Here is a 15,575-nt window from a genome sequence, read left to right as displayed (position 1 = left end):
TAAAGTCCTAGTTCCATTTATCTTTTTCTAGCCTAGATTTTTGCTTCTTTCCTATTGCAGACTATTGACATTTCAGTGTTTCTGAAGATGTACAAACTCTATTGCTATGGATTCCTATGGAAAATATCTGTGATTGCTTCAATTCAATTGTCTCCACTGAATAATAATTATACAACACTTTGGGGAAATATCCTTTCCAAAAAAAAATGCTCTTGAAAAATTAAAAGGTAAGCCCTTGCTCTAAAGAGTGTTATTTAGGTTCCCCTGCAGTAAGGATCATGATGCTTTGTTTAATGAAGAACTCTAATCTGTTGAATAAAAATTAGCACCTATTAAACAGTACTGTCTGTTTTCTGGTCCATGGGATTCCTGGGGATATCTGAGTGAAAGTTAGATGCAGAAGAAAGGAGAGGGAAGGAAGAAGTAGAGAGGGAGGAATGCACATTTTCTTGTCTCTAAATCTCATCACTATTCCCCTAAACATGAATTTTATCTTATTATCAAGCTGCATGAGAAGCAAGGTTCCTGTCACTTTGCTAAGCCCACCTCTCCAGGTTACCCAGTTTTCAGCCTGGACTGGACCCTAGCAACTTCAAGATATATAGCCTCTAGATAATCCCATGCCCCTGCACTTCTGGGTTTATTGGCTTGAACCAACCTGGGACTGTTTTGCTGGGTACAGCCAGGAGGTCAGTCTGTCAGTCAATTGTATTTATTGAGAATTTACTGTGTGCAGAGCACTGAACTAAGCACTTGGAAGAGTACAATATAACAATATAACAGACACATTCCCTGCCCACAACAAGCTTATAGTCTAGAGGGGAGTCAGACGTTAATATAAATGAATAAATTACAGATATGTACATAAGTGTTGTGGGGCTGGGAGGGGGGATGAATAATAATAATAATAATGATGATATTTGTTAAGTGCTTACTATGTGCCAAGCACTGTTCTAAGCGCTGGGGTAGATATAAGGTAATCAGGTTGACCAACATGGGGTTCACAGTCTCAATCCCCCTTTTACAGATGAGGTAACTAAGGCACAGAGAAGTAAAGTGACTTGCCCAAAGTCACACAGCTGACAAGTGGCAGAGCCAGGATTGGAACCCACAAACTCTGACTCCCAAGCCCATGCTCTTTCCAATAAGCCATGCTGCTTCCTTGAATAAAAGGATCAAATCAGGGCGATGTAGAAGGGAGCCAGAGAAAAGGAAAGGAGGGCTTAATCAGGGAAGCACTTATATACATATCTCTAATTTATTAATTTATATTAATGTCTGACTCCCCTTCCAGACTGTAAGCTCACTGTGGGTAGGGAATGTGTCTGTTTTACTGTTATATTGTATTCTCCCAAGCACTTAGTTCAGTGCTCTGCACATAGTAAGTGCTCAATAAATATGCCTTCAATAAGTCTTTAAAGGGAGAAGAGTAATTGTTCAATATGAGGAAGGGTAGTGTTCCAGGCCAGAGGCAGGATGTGGGCAAGAGGTTGGCAGAGAGATAGTTGAGATCGGGCACAGTGAGAAGGTCAGCATTCAGTGCGTGAAGTGTGTGGGCTGGGTTGTAGTAGGAGAGTAATGAAGTGAGGTAGAAGGGGCAAGGTGACGTGACTGAGTGCTTTGAAGCCAATGGTGAGGAGTTTTAGTTTGATGTGGAGGTGGATGGGCAACCACTGGAGTTTCTTCAGGAATGGGGAAGCATGGCCTGAACATTTTTGTAAAAAAATGATCCAGGCAGCAAAGTGAAGTATGGACTGGATTTGGGAGACACAGGAGGCAGAGTGGTCAATAAGGAGGCTGTTATAGTAATTAAGGTGAGATAGGATAATAATGGTATTTTTTAAGAGCTTACTATGTGCAAATCACTGTTCTAAGCACTGGGCACTGTTCTAAGCACTGGATAAGTGATTGGAGTAATGTGGTAGCAGTTGGATGGGGTGAAAAGGGTGGATTTTTGCAATACTGTGAAGGTAGAATCGAAATACTGTGAAGGTAGAATCGACAGGAGATGGGAGGAGCCAGCATAAACTAGTGGGAGAAGCATGGAAGAAACAGGAAGAGGAGGAACTGAAATAGAATTAAGATGGAGTGGAGGAAAATGAAGAGGGCAGTAATAATAATAATTATAATAATAATTGTGGTATTTTTTAAGCACTTACTATGTGCCAGGTACTGTTCTAAGCGCTGGGATGGATACAAGATAATTAGGTAGGACACAGTCCCTGTCCCACAGAGGGCTCATACTCTTATTCCCATTTTACAGATGAGGGCACTGAGGCATAGAGAAGTGAAGTGACTTGCCCAAGGTCATATGGCAGACAAGTGGCAGAGCTGGGATTAGAACCCAGGTCCTTCTGACTCCCAGGCCTGTGCTCTAACCACTAGGTCATGCCAGGCAGATGAGAAAAGGAAGAAGGGGTAGAAAGAAAGAAGAGGATGGCCAGAGGGAACAGGGACAGGGAGAGATGAGAGAAAAGAGATAGGAAAAAAGCAGCAATGGGGGAAGAGGACAAAATGAGAGGAAGAGAACAGAATCAGAAATACGGACAAATGAGAGAAGAACAGGTAGAGGAAAGGTACAAGAGGTGAGAGAAGTAGAACAGAAAACAAGATGAGGTCAAGGTAGGGAGAGGGATGGAGAGAAATGAAAGAAATAGTAGAGGAATCAGGAGAGAATAAAGAGCAGACTGGCATGAGGGGAAATGGACTAAAGGGGATAAAAAGATGAGAAGAGACAGCAAAGTAGAAGGGGGCAAGGGGATTGTGTGCTTTAAAGTTGATAGCAAGGTGTTTCTCTTGGCTGCTCTGGTGGACAGGTAACCACTGATGGTTCTTGAGGAGTGGGAAGATCTGGATTGAACAATTTTGTAGACAAATGATCCAGGCAGCAGAATAAAGTATGGGCTCAAGTGGGGAGAGATAGGAGGCAGGGCGATAAGAGAGTAGGCTGATATAGTAGTCAATACAGTATATCATAAGTGCTTGAATCAGCATAGTAGAATTTTGGATACAGAGGAAAGGAAATACAGATAGGACAAGATGATAGACTGAATATGCAGATTAATGAGTCAAGAAAAGTGCCAAGATAATAGGTTTATAAAAAAGAGAAATTGGAGATATTTTATATGGTGATGGGAAAGTCTGGGGATGGATAGGGTTGGGTGAGAAAATGAGGAGTTCTGTCTTGGACATGTTAAAATTGAGTAGTTGGCTGGACATCCAAGTAGAAATTTCCTGAAGACAGGAGGAAATGCGGAACTGTGAGAATGAGAAAAGTAGGGGCTGGAGAGGTAGACTTGGGAGTCATCTGCATAGAGATAGTATTTGAAGCCATGGGATCAAGAGCAAATGTATTATCCAGGGGAATAGGTGTAGATGGTGAACAGAAGGGGACCCGGGACTGAGCCTTGAGAAACTCCCACAGTTGGGATGTTGGGAGGCAGAGATAGAGCCAGCGATAGACACCGAGGAGTGGCTACAGAGATAGGAGAACTAGGAGAGGACAGTATCAGTGAAGCCAAGATTAGATAAAATTTCCAGGAGAAGAGGGTTGTCCACAGATTCAAAGGAAGCTGAGAGGTCAAGGAGGTTTAGGATAGAAATAGAAGCCATTGGCTTTGGCAAAAAGGTCATTGGTGACCTGAGAGAGGGCAATTTCTGAGGAGTGGAAGGGGCAGAAACTAGACTGTAGGGGGTTAACTTCTCAAAGAGTTTGGAAAGAAATGACGGGAAGGAGATGAGGTTATAACTGTAGGATGTTGTGAGGTCATGGGAGGGTTTTTATGGGATATACAGGTACCCTTAAAAGCCACTGAAAAGTGAGTGGTTGAAGATGAAGGACAGGGAGAGACGAAGGGAGGGGCCAAATGTTTTAATAAAGGGGCAATGGTATGGGATTAGAAACAGGTGGAGGTTGTGGACTTTAAGAGGCAGAAATCTCCTTAGATCCTGCTGGTAAGGATCAGAGAGTGGAAAAGTGGACAGGAGTAGTTTCAATTTATTGGATGAAATAGATGACAAAGTCATTAGGAGAAAGAGATGAGTAAAACGGGCAGACTGAGTTTGAAGAGAGAGTTAAAGGTCTGACACAGCTGGTGTAGGCAACAGAAATGGGAGTCAAAGAGGATGAAAAAGTACTGTGGCCAGGTGGACCAGAGGACAGAGCCATAGAAGGTGAAGATGAAATTGATTTCATCAGCGGATTCTGAAGCGTGAGCTGAAGCGCCAAGCGCTTAGTACATTGCTCTGCACATAGTAAGCGCTCAATAAATAGATTGAATGAACGAATGAAGGGCAGAGGAAGTGTACTGGGGAGGTGAGTCAGGGCTGTGGGTTGGTGGTATGAGATTGATAGAGAATCAGGAGAGCTAGGGGGTTAAGTTCAGTAGGGAGGGCAGAGTTGAAGGTATGGATTTGTGCAACAAGAGAAAGTAGTGGGGACCAAATGGGGCATGGCAAGTTTGGAAAATTGGAGGGAGTTGAGAGATCGTACGTCTCTGGGGAATAGGACAGTTTTACCAGAAGGTGGTGGTGTGGGAGAGAAGCAGGTGAGGAGGTGATAAAATTGCAATAAATAAAGAAGCAACTGCCACTGAATCAGAAACTTCCTGTCCATCTGATTCAATAGTGATTTTATCGGCTAGGAGATTTGGAGATTTGGTTTCCAGAAACTTGGTAAGGATCTATGGCAGCTATCCTTACAAAAAGGGGCCATGAAACATGTCATGTGAATCAATCACTCACATTTATTGAGTGCTTAGCACTGTACTAAGTGCTTGGGAGAGTATAATATCACAATATAACAGAGTTAGTTAGTAGAAACATTCCATGCTCACACTGAGTTTATAGTCCACCTCTATTTCTTGTCTACCCTGTGAAGAGCACAAGAATATCTTACCTGCTTTGCTAAACTGACTGTTCTCTGAGAGCAACCATAACCTCTGTTCTCTGCTAACTGATGATGGCAAAAGGTCCATGAATCAGCTGATAAGCTAAAGAACAGGAATATTGCAAGGAGATATCTGGCACACCATCCAAAATAAACACCTAGTTTTCATCTTGGTTTGTGTCCCAGAACTCATCTAAGTGTAGAACCTCAAAGGGGAATCCAGGCTAGAATGAACTCCACAGGACAGAATAAGATAAAAAGGGGCTCCCTTGTGTCTCTGCCCAGCAAATTCACTAATACTATCTAGAATCAGCAAATTGTCTCCTGTGACTTCCAGGTAATCTTCTTGCTATCCATCGCTCTCCTGCCTTGTCTTCAGTCATGTACAATACTATAAATGCTTTATGCTTCTTTCCTCTGATAGTAGTAAGAAATGTTTGGTACCTTATCACCTTTTTCTCCAGCTGGGCCTGGGTGTCCAGTCCTTCCAAACGATCCCTGTAAAATGAAAGTTTCACTTCCTTTGAAAATGAACAACAAAATGGCATCATGATTTGGTTTTCAAAACTTAGACATTTTGAACGTCACTATCCTAATAAAGTCATCTGTAGTCTACTTCTTCTGCCTGATGTGATAGGAAGTAGCTGCTTCTGACTGACAAGTCTTTCAAAGGGTTAATTTACATTTGGGGTTGCTTTTTCACCTTGGCCAAGTAAATACTAAACTAACCCTTAACTAAAACCTTTTTGATATGGTTAAGAATTTAGCTTGTCTTTTAAATGGCAATTTACATACTATTACTATACTTAAAAAAATGGACTATTTTTTGAAAGCCATAAATTTTAATATTTCAAGGAATTTAAGAATAATAAGCATTTTTAATGATACAACCTGCATCTTATAAATGGGAAAAAATGTAATTTCATCCTTTCTGGAGGGCTTGAGAAGATACTTGTGTTTTCCTTAATTTCACATCTAATTTTTTTCCATTCTGGTTCAACATTATAAAAAGTCAGACTTTGGTGAGTCCAGTGTTTTAGAAATACACTCTTCCAGCTAAACTCAACTAAATCATTATTAAAGTATATTCAAAATAATTACTTTTAACCTTGTAGCATCCACCAAGTACATATTTAAACACATATAATGAGGAAAGATACTGATTCTAGAATCAACAAATGGTAACCCATATAGAGATCCTTGAGGCCAACAACTATGACACAGTAATTGTTCAATTTACACTGAGTAACAAAATCAGTGCCACTTAGTTTTATTTTGAGGCAAATCAGCAAATAGAGACATCTAGAAGTCTTTTGGATTGGGGCATGGTCATACCAAATACTTACAGAAGGTCCAGTAGGGCCTGGGACTCCTGGGGGGCCTGGAATTCCTTGGAGACCCTGGAAGGGAGTAATAATTCCCCATAAAATATTGCATATATGTAGATAGGCGAAACATGCTAATGCTAATGCAGTGGCTTAAAATAAAGTTTTTTATTTCACAGTGCTTTTTGTTATGCTTATAGAAATTGATTATTCCCACAGTTGTCAACTCCTACAGTTCATTCATCTTCTTTCATCTTTTAGAGGAAAAAAAAAGCACTATTCTTTTCAGACACATGACAATTTTGTCCTAGGATGTCCACCCATCTGCCCACACAGAATAAGGAAATTTATCTGTATCTTGAAGTATTCTCCATTACCACATGATTACGAGACAAGATTTTGGTGCACTGTTTTTCCCTGCTTCATTTAAACTCCTTGTTCCCTTTTTTTCCCCCGAATCTATCACTTCCCCTGGCATTAACTTTCTTGGGCTGCCCTAATCTTTTTCTCATCTGCTCATCCCCACCCGGCCCATCTCCCTGCAGTATCCAGTCTGCTTCATCCCACTGATCCCCAGACCCACATTTGATCTCATGTTTCCCATCTGCCCAGAGCCCTGATCCCTGGCCCAAATTGATCTCTGATTCCTGATGCCTCACCACCAGCCTGCCATGTCCTGTCTATTTGGCAGCTGTGGCCTCCTGTCCCTGACCTATAACCTCATTTTTTGCCCTTATAACTTTTCACCCAGGCTCCCTCAGTCTGGCTTACCTGCTCTCTCACTCAGGATGATCTGGACTTGTTCATGGTTTTCTCTAAGATATTTCTCTTATTCTTCTCTATTCCTCATTTGTCCTCCCCCTTTCCCCTGCAGTTGCCTTTCTGTATTGTGGGTCAGCTGTAACTGTGCCGCACAACCATAGTGTATACTGGGGCAGAATTCTCACTGCTATTAGTGGCAAGGGACTTTTATGGGCAAACCTTTTTTTTTTTTTAACATGCTGAATACACTGTATAACTAAATTAGTACATGTTTTGCTCACAACAAAGCACCTCACTCTATCTAGTTATAGGTCACATTTTATAATAAAGACACCACTTCAGAAGTGAATTGCTAAGTCATTTCTTTTCATGGTTGATTCCACATACTCCTTAGAAAGCAGTGGCAAGGGCAGTTATGAAAATTTAATCTCTTGACCACTGGAATGCCATTTTTCTAAGGATATGAATGCATATAAAGGAAGATAATATTTATATACAAATAAAAAAATAAAATTTCAGTTAGCTGTCCTCCATAAAACATGGTACAAGAATGTTCACAGACCTTTTATGGTCTAATCTTTCCAATTTAACAACATATTGTACTAAAGGCTATTATTCCTAGTATCAACTCAAACAACAGCTCAATTACTGTAAAAGATTTTTTTTGGCAAAAGGGTTATAAATATTAAAAATTGCTACTTCTCCAAGTTCTCATATTGTAATGAAATGATATATCCATAGATACGAGTCTGTCGATTAGACTGTGAGCCCATCATTGGCCAGGGATTATCTCTACCTGTTGCCAAATTGTACATTCCAAGTGCTTAGTACAGTGCTCTGCACATAGTAAGGGCTCAATGAATACTCTTGAATATATATTTATATATCTATATTTATATATGTATTCCTACTTTCATTCAGAGTCCCATTCAAAACTGGCTCAGTTGAGAGGTGAGTCCTTACTCTAATTTATATGCCTGGGGCTCATTAACCTTTGATGACTACATTAAACTTTAAAATAAACTGCAGCCTATGAATAAAAAAATACAATCTCAGCAGTCTTTCTTTGAACAAGCTGCATTTTGCAGTGAAGACAGGAGTTACTGCAGATGCATAAAGGGCAACAAGATCATTTTAAGAGACAAGATGGTCATTGAGAAAGACTTAACAGAAGGGCAGATGATTTAGCATACAGTACCAAGACACTTACAAATTTAAAGCTATTGCATGTCTTTCTGGGATCCCTAGGGTAAGGTTCCTTCACTATTTCAAGAATTCCAACTTTCAATTTTTTTAGTAATTATGATTTTAATATTTGTTCTGCAATATTACAATTCATGGCTAATAACGTTTTACAATTTATCTAATATGATCTGGCATGATTTGTGCTTTCAAAACATTGGCCTTCCATTTTCTTTCCAGTGAGAGATCTCTCAGTTGCCAATTCTGTACCTACCAGTACCTTCTTTCTTACATGTGGTTCCGTTGCATTTTTCAATACAACAGAAGATTACTAATAATGGCAGAAGCAACATGCATCATTTTCTTAACAGGAAGGATATTCCATGTAATTTCATCCCATTACAAAAAAATTTTACCCAGAAAAAAATGAGATATGGGAAAGGGACCACAGTAGTCGCACCACTGGAACAGAAGGGCATTTGCAATTTCATGTTAATCAGACACGGTGTTCAAGAATTATGTGCAACTCTGATTCATGGCTTGCTTTAACAAATAACCCCAGTAGAGCACAAAGTTAGGACATCTTTGGGGATTTTATTCCAAATGGCCTTACCAATTTTGCTTATCATGAATGCTGTCCTTCCCTGGGGTCCAGAAGCACAACCCCTGTAGCTTCCTATGCTTAAGCTGCCTAAGGCAGCCCAGACTACCTCTGTATTCTTTATAGTTTCATATACAATAGCATTGTCTAAGGTATTTGGCTACTTATGACATAAATAAAAGATAAGGTCTTTGCCTTGCAGATCTTAGGGTAAAATGGGGGAGACAACAAGGAAATGCCAACCTTAGTACAGTGCTTGGCTCATAGTAAGTGCTTAACAAATACCAATATTTTTTCATTAGTATTATTGCTATTAACAGGTAAATGAGTAAAGCACAGATGCGATGATAAAAACAAATGTAAGCAACAAATAGAGAAATGAGGAATAAACAAGAACATATCCCGAACAAATGCAAAAATAATTGATGGGGAGATGTGACTGGGAAGGTTAAGACTAGTCTTCTCCTCATTAACATTCTTAACCTTCCTGAAAATCAGGACAGGTATGATAGGTTTCAAAAACTGCTTCAATCACAAAACCATATCATAGCATCAGGAGTAGTTCATAAGGTAGAATCCTGTTGAAGAATAAGAGCAAAACAACTGAAACTAGATAACAGCTGTTTTCTATTATTCTGGCTTCTTTGATTAACATCAAGGTTAGCACTTGCCAGATGGTTTGCTTAGTTTCATTAAGAATTATTAGTACTACAACTGCTTAAACAAACAACAATTCATCATTCTAATTAACTTTCCCAAGTGTTAATGTAAATTAAACTGAGAAAGAATTATAACCTAAGAGAAATAGTGCCCAGGTTGACCTTGAATCAGCAATTTTTTCCAAGTCTCAGTTTCTCTAATTTCTGGAAAGGTGTGATCAATTCATTGAAAACTGCAGATACCTTTAGAGAAATGTTTTTCTTCCATTAGAATCAATCATCCAAGAGTAAATAAACATACTGGGGAGGGGAACTGTTATTTTGGTGTTCCATGGAGGGCTTCACAGATTGTCAATGTTTCAAAAGGGTTATACAGAAATAACAACAGAAAATAGCATCATTATTGAAATAAGAATCATTTTACCTCATCACCTTTCTCTCCAGGCATCCCAGGAAATCCTCGCTCACCTTTGATGCCCTATAAAGATACAAAAATTTTAAAAAAATCACTTTTTCACGGCATGTCGTAAGCTCTGCTCATAGGAAACTTAGGACTGGAAGCTTTGGCTGTGCCTGTCACAACTCAGAGGGCAAAGCCTATAAAGGGATCAAAAGACAATGTTGGCAGTGGCCAAAATATTTACCAGCAAGACACACTTTCATACTGGTTTCCATGTTTGCAGTGCATTGGGTGCTCTTGGGAAAGGAAAGAAGGTTAGAAACAGTAATTTACCTTTGGTCCTTCTCTGCCAGGGATTCCTGGAGCACCTCGTGGCCCCGTGTCACCCTGAAAGATAGATGGGTAACAAGCATGAAGGTAGCCAAGATTTAAAACATGGTGGGTATCTCTGTAAACACTTTGAAGTGTGCAACCTTACCTTCCTTGCTTCATAATCATACTGGCCAGGCTGGCCAGTTATGTCTTCCTCTCCTTTCACACTTTTAAATCCTGGGACACCATGTGGGCAGCTGCTGCAAACATTCTATTGGGAATAGAGAAGAAGTAGTGGGAAGAGCACAGGCTTGGGAGTCAGAGGTCATGGGTTCTAATTTTGGCTCTGCCACTTGTCAGCTGTGTGACTTTGGGCAAGCCACTTAACTTCTCTGTGCCTCAGTTTACCTCATCTGTAAAATGAGGATTAAGTCTGTGAGCCCCATGTGGGACAATCTGATTAGCAGATATTTATTCTTTCAATAGTATTTATTGAGCACTTACTATGTGCAGAGCACTGTACTAAGTGCTTGGAATGTACAAATTGGCAACAGATAGAGACAATCCCTGCCCATTGATGGGCTTACAGTCTAATCGGGGGAGACAGACAGACAAAAACAATAGCAAATAGGATCAAGGGGATGTACACCTCATTAACAAAATGAATAGGGTAATAAAAATATATACAAATGAGCAAATGAGCACAGTGCTGGGGGGAGGGTAAGGGAGAGGGGGAGGAGCAGAGGGAAAGGGGGGAAAGGGGTCTTAGCTGAGGGGAGGTGAAGGGGGGCAGAGAGGCAGCAGAGGGAGCAGAGGGTAAAGGGGAAGCTCAGTCTGGGAAAGCCTCTTGGAGGAGGTGACTTCTAAGTAGGGCTTTGAAGAGGGGAAGAGAGTCAGTTTGGCGGAGGTGAGGAGGGAGGGCATTCCAGGACAGCGGTGGGTCGTGGGCCAGGGGTCGACGGCAGGATAGGTGTGAATGGGGAATGGTGAGGAGGTGGGCGGCAGAGAAGTGGAGCATGCGGGGGGGGGGCGGGGGGGAGTAGAAAGAGAGAAGGGAGGAGAGGTAGGAGAGGGAAAGGTGATGAAAAGCCTTGAAGCCCAGAGTGAGAAGTTTATGTTTCATGTGGAGGTTGATGGGCAAGCACTGGAGGTTTTTAAGGAGGGGAGTGACATGCCCAGAGCGTTTCTGCAGGAAGATGATCCGGGCAGAGGAATGAAGAATAGACTGCAGTGGGGAGACACAGGAGCAAGGGAGATCAGAGAGAAGGCTGACACAATAATCCAGCTGGGATATTATGAGAGCCTGTACCAGTAAGATAGCCATTTGGATGGAGAGGAAAGGGTGGATCTTGGAGATATTATAAAGGTGAGATATATAATTATAATTACATTGTAATTATAATTATAAAGATATTATAAAGGTTATATCCATCCCACTGCTTAGAAAAGTGCTTAGCCCATAGTACACTTAACAAACACCATAATTATTATAAAGCCCTGGTGATTGGAGGACTAGTGATGGCCACAATGTCCAAAGTTGGTTAGAGACAATATTGATAGGCAGTGTACATAGTGTATCTATGGAAAGAAAGCAAGATACGAAGATCTGAGTTTGGGGTCAATCTTTGTGAAGGGCACCTGGATGTGAAAATGATTTAGGTTTCTTTCATGAACATGTTTCCCCATTTTTGAAGGGAAAAAATGAGAACACCTTTTTTTACAGGTTAAAAATTTACAATGTTCTGGACAAATACTAATACACACACACACCACACACAAACACACACACACAAATTAGCTTTAATTTGAGTCGAAGTTTACTTGGGATACTATTCAACATAAGAAGGTCATGCATGAAAGGCAAAAATATAAAACTATTTAGCCATGTTTTTAAAACTGAGTTATGACACAAGTTTGACACACTAATAATTCAGTCACTTCTATTCTGACAAATGAGCTAAAAGGAATTCAGAGTAACTAAAAATGGTTGAAATTAGTGGCCGCACCTATTTTGACAGATGAGCATATTATTTGAGGGGTAAGATTTTATGGCAAATCCAAGATCTGAGGGAAAAATGAAAGAACATTATCTTTCCAATGACTTTGAAATAACCTTTAACTTCTTTTGTCTATAAGGAGTTAGAGTTTAATGATTGGAGCTCACAGGTCAAATACAAGTCTCATAGCATTGACAGGGATAAAATTTTCTCCTTACAAATGAAATGTTTGCCTTCTACAATTTGAAGGAGAGGTGGAGACAGAATATCAAAGCTCCCAAACTTCAAAACTTACATTATGTATGATTATTAATTATTTTTTAAAAAAATATTAAAAGTTTATATTGAATTGAAGAAGAAACCTTTGAAATATATAACTATTCTGAACTTATTACCATTTCTGTTTCATTATTTAGATATAGGCACAGTACATAAAATGGATCAGTTTTACAACTGACTGCTATTTGGCGATTAATTTACTATTGAATTTGCCTTTTGGGTCCCTAGAGATTTAACCTTTTAAAGTGATTGATAACTATACCAGGTGTTCATTTCCAAGAGCTTTGTCATGTTTTTATAAATAAAAGCAGACTGTAGGGAATAATGCCATACTTGGTATTTGCAAAGTGCTTTATATCATCTTTGCTAGCCAGCCCTCATGACAGTACGGTGAAATAGAAGGGCATTAACCATCCTTTCAAGGTTGGTAATGGAAGCACTGGTGGGTAAGGCCAACAGCATTACAAGGGTAATGCTTCAGAGTCAGAGTCTATGTTTTCATGAGGCAAAGATATTCAAATGCATGGTACAATTTACCCCATGACACTTTATATTGGTTGTCCACGTGGGCTCAAATTTAATGAAGTGAAGGAGTAGAAATATACAGGCAAACTAATCTTCCTGATTAAATGGGTCAAAACAGGAACATTCTGATAGCAGGAAGATTTAGGCCTGAAGCTTAAAAACAGTGGAAAATTCAGCGATTTTTTGGGGAAAGAAGTAATGGAACAGGAGCTAGCTCAACATTTATGGGAAACTGTTCCTCTAGAGGAGGCAAATAATCTCTTTATGGGTGTAAATGATATTTTCTTCCTGTGGGTTAAACTGGAATCACTGAAGTTTTGAAGAGAAAAGAGAATGGACACTACACAGAAGGATGGAGGGAAATATATTTAACCAGTAAAATATTACTGAGAATATTGTTTGTTAACTGATAATTAACTGTTAAAGTACTGCATTAACTGCTGGATAAAGCTATTCAGGTCAAACATAGTCTTTGAACCACAAACCAATGATAATCTAAGAGGTAGGAAGAAGCAGACAATATCCCATTTTATAGGAGAATGACCTGAGGAACAGAGAGGTAAAGTGACTTGTTCAATGCCACCTAGCAAGCCCGTGGCAGAGCTGGAACTAGAATACTCAGATGCCATGCTCTTTACCTTTGACAGTCTGTGGTTTTAGTTACATATCAGACTGATAGGTACAAATGAGCTTCATTTCTAACTAACAAAAGCGTTCTGTTGTCATTACGAAAAGTTAAAAATATTTTTAGGAAACAATTGGTTACCTTCAACAAAGCTCCAATGTCCCCTAAGAGAGGAAGTGCAATCTGAAGTAAAAAATGAAAAGGACAAAAAAATAAAAATAAAAAAGATAAGACTTTTGAGCTTTTTGCCAAATGTTCCCTCCCTGAGCCAAGTGGACAGTGCCAAGTTTACAGATTTGCAATTCTAGTCATTCTAAATGGCTTCACATTTCACATGATCATTTCGCATTTCCTTATCTTCTCTCCCAAACCCTGTCCTCTCCCGAACTTTCCCATCACTGTAGAAGGCACAACCATTCTTCCTATCTCATAGGCCCATAGCCTTGGCATCATCCATGACTCTGCTCTCTCATTCAACCTACATATCCAATTCATCTCCATTTCCTGTCAGTCTCATCTTCACATCATCGCTAAAATCCGCCTTTTCCTCTCCATCCAAACTGCCACCATTTTAGTACAATCACTCATCCTATTCTGCATAGATTACTGCATTAGCCTCCTTTCTGACCTCCCAAACTCCTGCCTCTTCCCACTCCAGCCCATATTTCACTACACTCTCCAGATCTTTCTACAGAAACATTCAGGACATGTCACTCCCCCTCCTCAAAAATCTCCAGTGGTTGCCTAACCACCTCCATATCAAACAAAAACTCCTCGTTATTGGCTTTAAAGCTCTCCAAAACCTTGGCCCTTCCTACCTCAACTCACTTATCTCCTTCTACAACCCAGTCTGCATCTTCGCTCCTCTGGTGTTAACCTTCTCTCTGTGCCTCGATATCGCCTGTCTTGCCGCCGACCCCAGCCCACGTCCTGCCTCTGGCCTGGAACACCCTCCCACCTCAAATCTGCCAGATAATTACTCTCCCCCTTTTCAAAGCCTTACTGAAAACACATCTCCTCCAAGAGGCCTTCCCAGACTAAGCCCCACTTTTCCTCATCTCCCACTTCCTTCCGCATTACCCTGACTCGCTCACTTGCTCTTCCCCGCCCCCCATCACTTATGTATATATCTGTAATTTTATTTATTCATATTGATGTCTGCTTATTTGTACTGACGTCTCTCCCCGCAGACCTAGACTGTGAGCTCATTATGGACAGGGATTGTCTCTCTTTATTACTGTTTTGTACTTTCCCAAGTACTCAGTACAGTGCTCTGCACGCAGTAAGCACTCAATAAATACAATCGAATGAATATGTGAGGGAGCTAAAAAAAAATTACAACCTTGTTATTGAGAAATTAAGACAGTCTCGGCCTTCAAGAAGCTTACAATCTAATGAAGAGCTTGAAGTATATAGCAGTATTTACTAACCATCTGACGTTCTTGTTGCATTAATAGAATATGTCAATACATACTATAACATTATCCAACTACCCACAAACATTCATTTGGAAAATACCATTTATTTCATGACAAGCACAAAAAAGTGCCAAAACCCCATAATTCAGGTTGCTAATTATTGCCGCAGTTTAACATCAACAAACAGTGTCCTTTAAAAAAAGTCTCTTAAATAAAATTGCTTTTGATGAAGTGCTTTTGATTTAATGAGTCATTATATGCCAAGACATGGCCTGGGCAAACTTCTACAGTTAAATTATAACTGCCAGAAAATAATCATTTATCACAAAAGAGCTGACAGTCTCAACTTTCAGTATAACATAATGGAGATAAATAAAATCACCAGGCAGTCACAGAAATAGTCTAATTCATTTGGATAGTGAAACATGCTCCATAGGTTGACTGGCTTCTCTATGCACAGCCAAGCATTTAGATTGTGTAAATCATACACTCAGTCTGTATACATACCGGCTCACCCGGGGGACCTGGCAGCCCTGGATTGCCATCTCTCCCTGGAGCTCCCTGAAAATAGGAAGAAACACATTTTAATATCCTCTGGTCGA

At 40.1% G+C, this 15,575-nt stretch overlaps 1 protein-coding gene across 3 annotated transcripts in view; it reads right to left on the bottom strand.

Moving 5' to 3' along the window:
• The window catches only part of COL19A1 (collagen type XIX alpha 1 chain), a 340,279-nt gene that overhangs the window by 51,293 nt on the left and 273,411 nt on the right, over positions 1 to 15,575 (bottom strand). For all 3 annotated transcript variants that reach the window (XM_029066938.1, XM_029066939.2, XM_029066941.2), the window contains exons 27-33: positions 15,481 to 15,534; positions 13,697 to 13,738; positions 10,296 to 10,400; positions 10,151 to 10,204; positions 9,842 to 9,895; positions 6,235 to 6,288; positions 5,333 to 5,386 (exon numbers count right to left, since the gene is read on the bottom strand). In XM_029066938.1, the coding sequence (XP_028922771.1) occupies positions 5,333 to 5,386; positions 6,235 to 6,288; positions 9,842 to 9,895; positions 10,151 to 10,204; positions 10,296 to 10,400; positions 13,697 to 13,738; positions 15,481 to 15,534 (417 nt within the window). The remainder of the gene's footprint in view (positions 1 to 5,332; positions 5,387 to 6,234; positions 6,289 to 9,841; positions 9,896 to 10,150; positions 10,205 to 10,295; positions 10,401 to 13,696; positions 13,739 to 15,480; positions 15,535 to 15,575) is intronic.

Source organism: Ornithorhynchus anatinus, chromosome 1 (assembly GCF_004115215.2).
Source record: "Ornithorhynchus anatinus isolate Pmale09 chromosome 1, mOrnAna1.pri.v4, whole genome shotgun sequence".
NCBI lineage: Eukaryota > Metazoa > Chordata > Mammalia > Monotremata > Ornithorhynchidae > Ornithorhynchus > Ornithorhynchus anatinus.
Note: the sequence above shows the minus strand (reverse complement) of the source record. Positions and strands in the feature narration are given on the sequence as shown.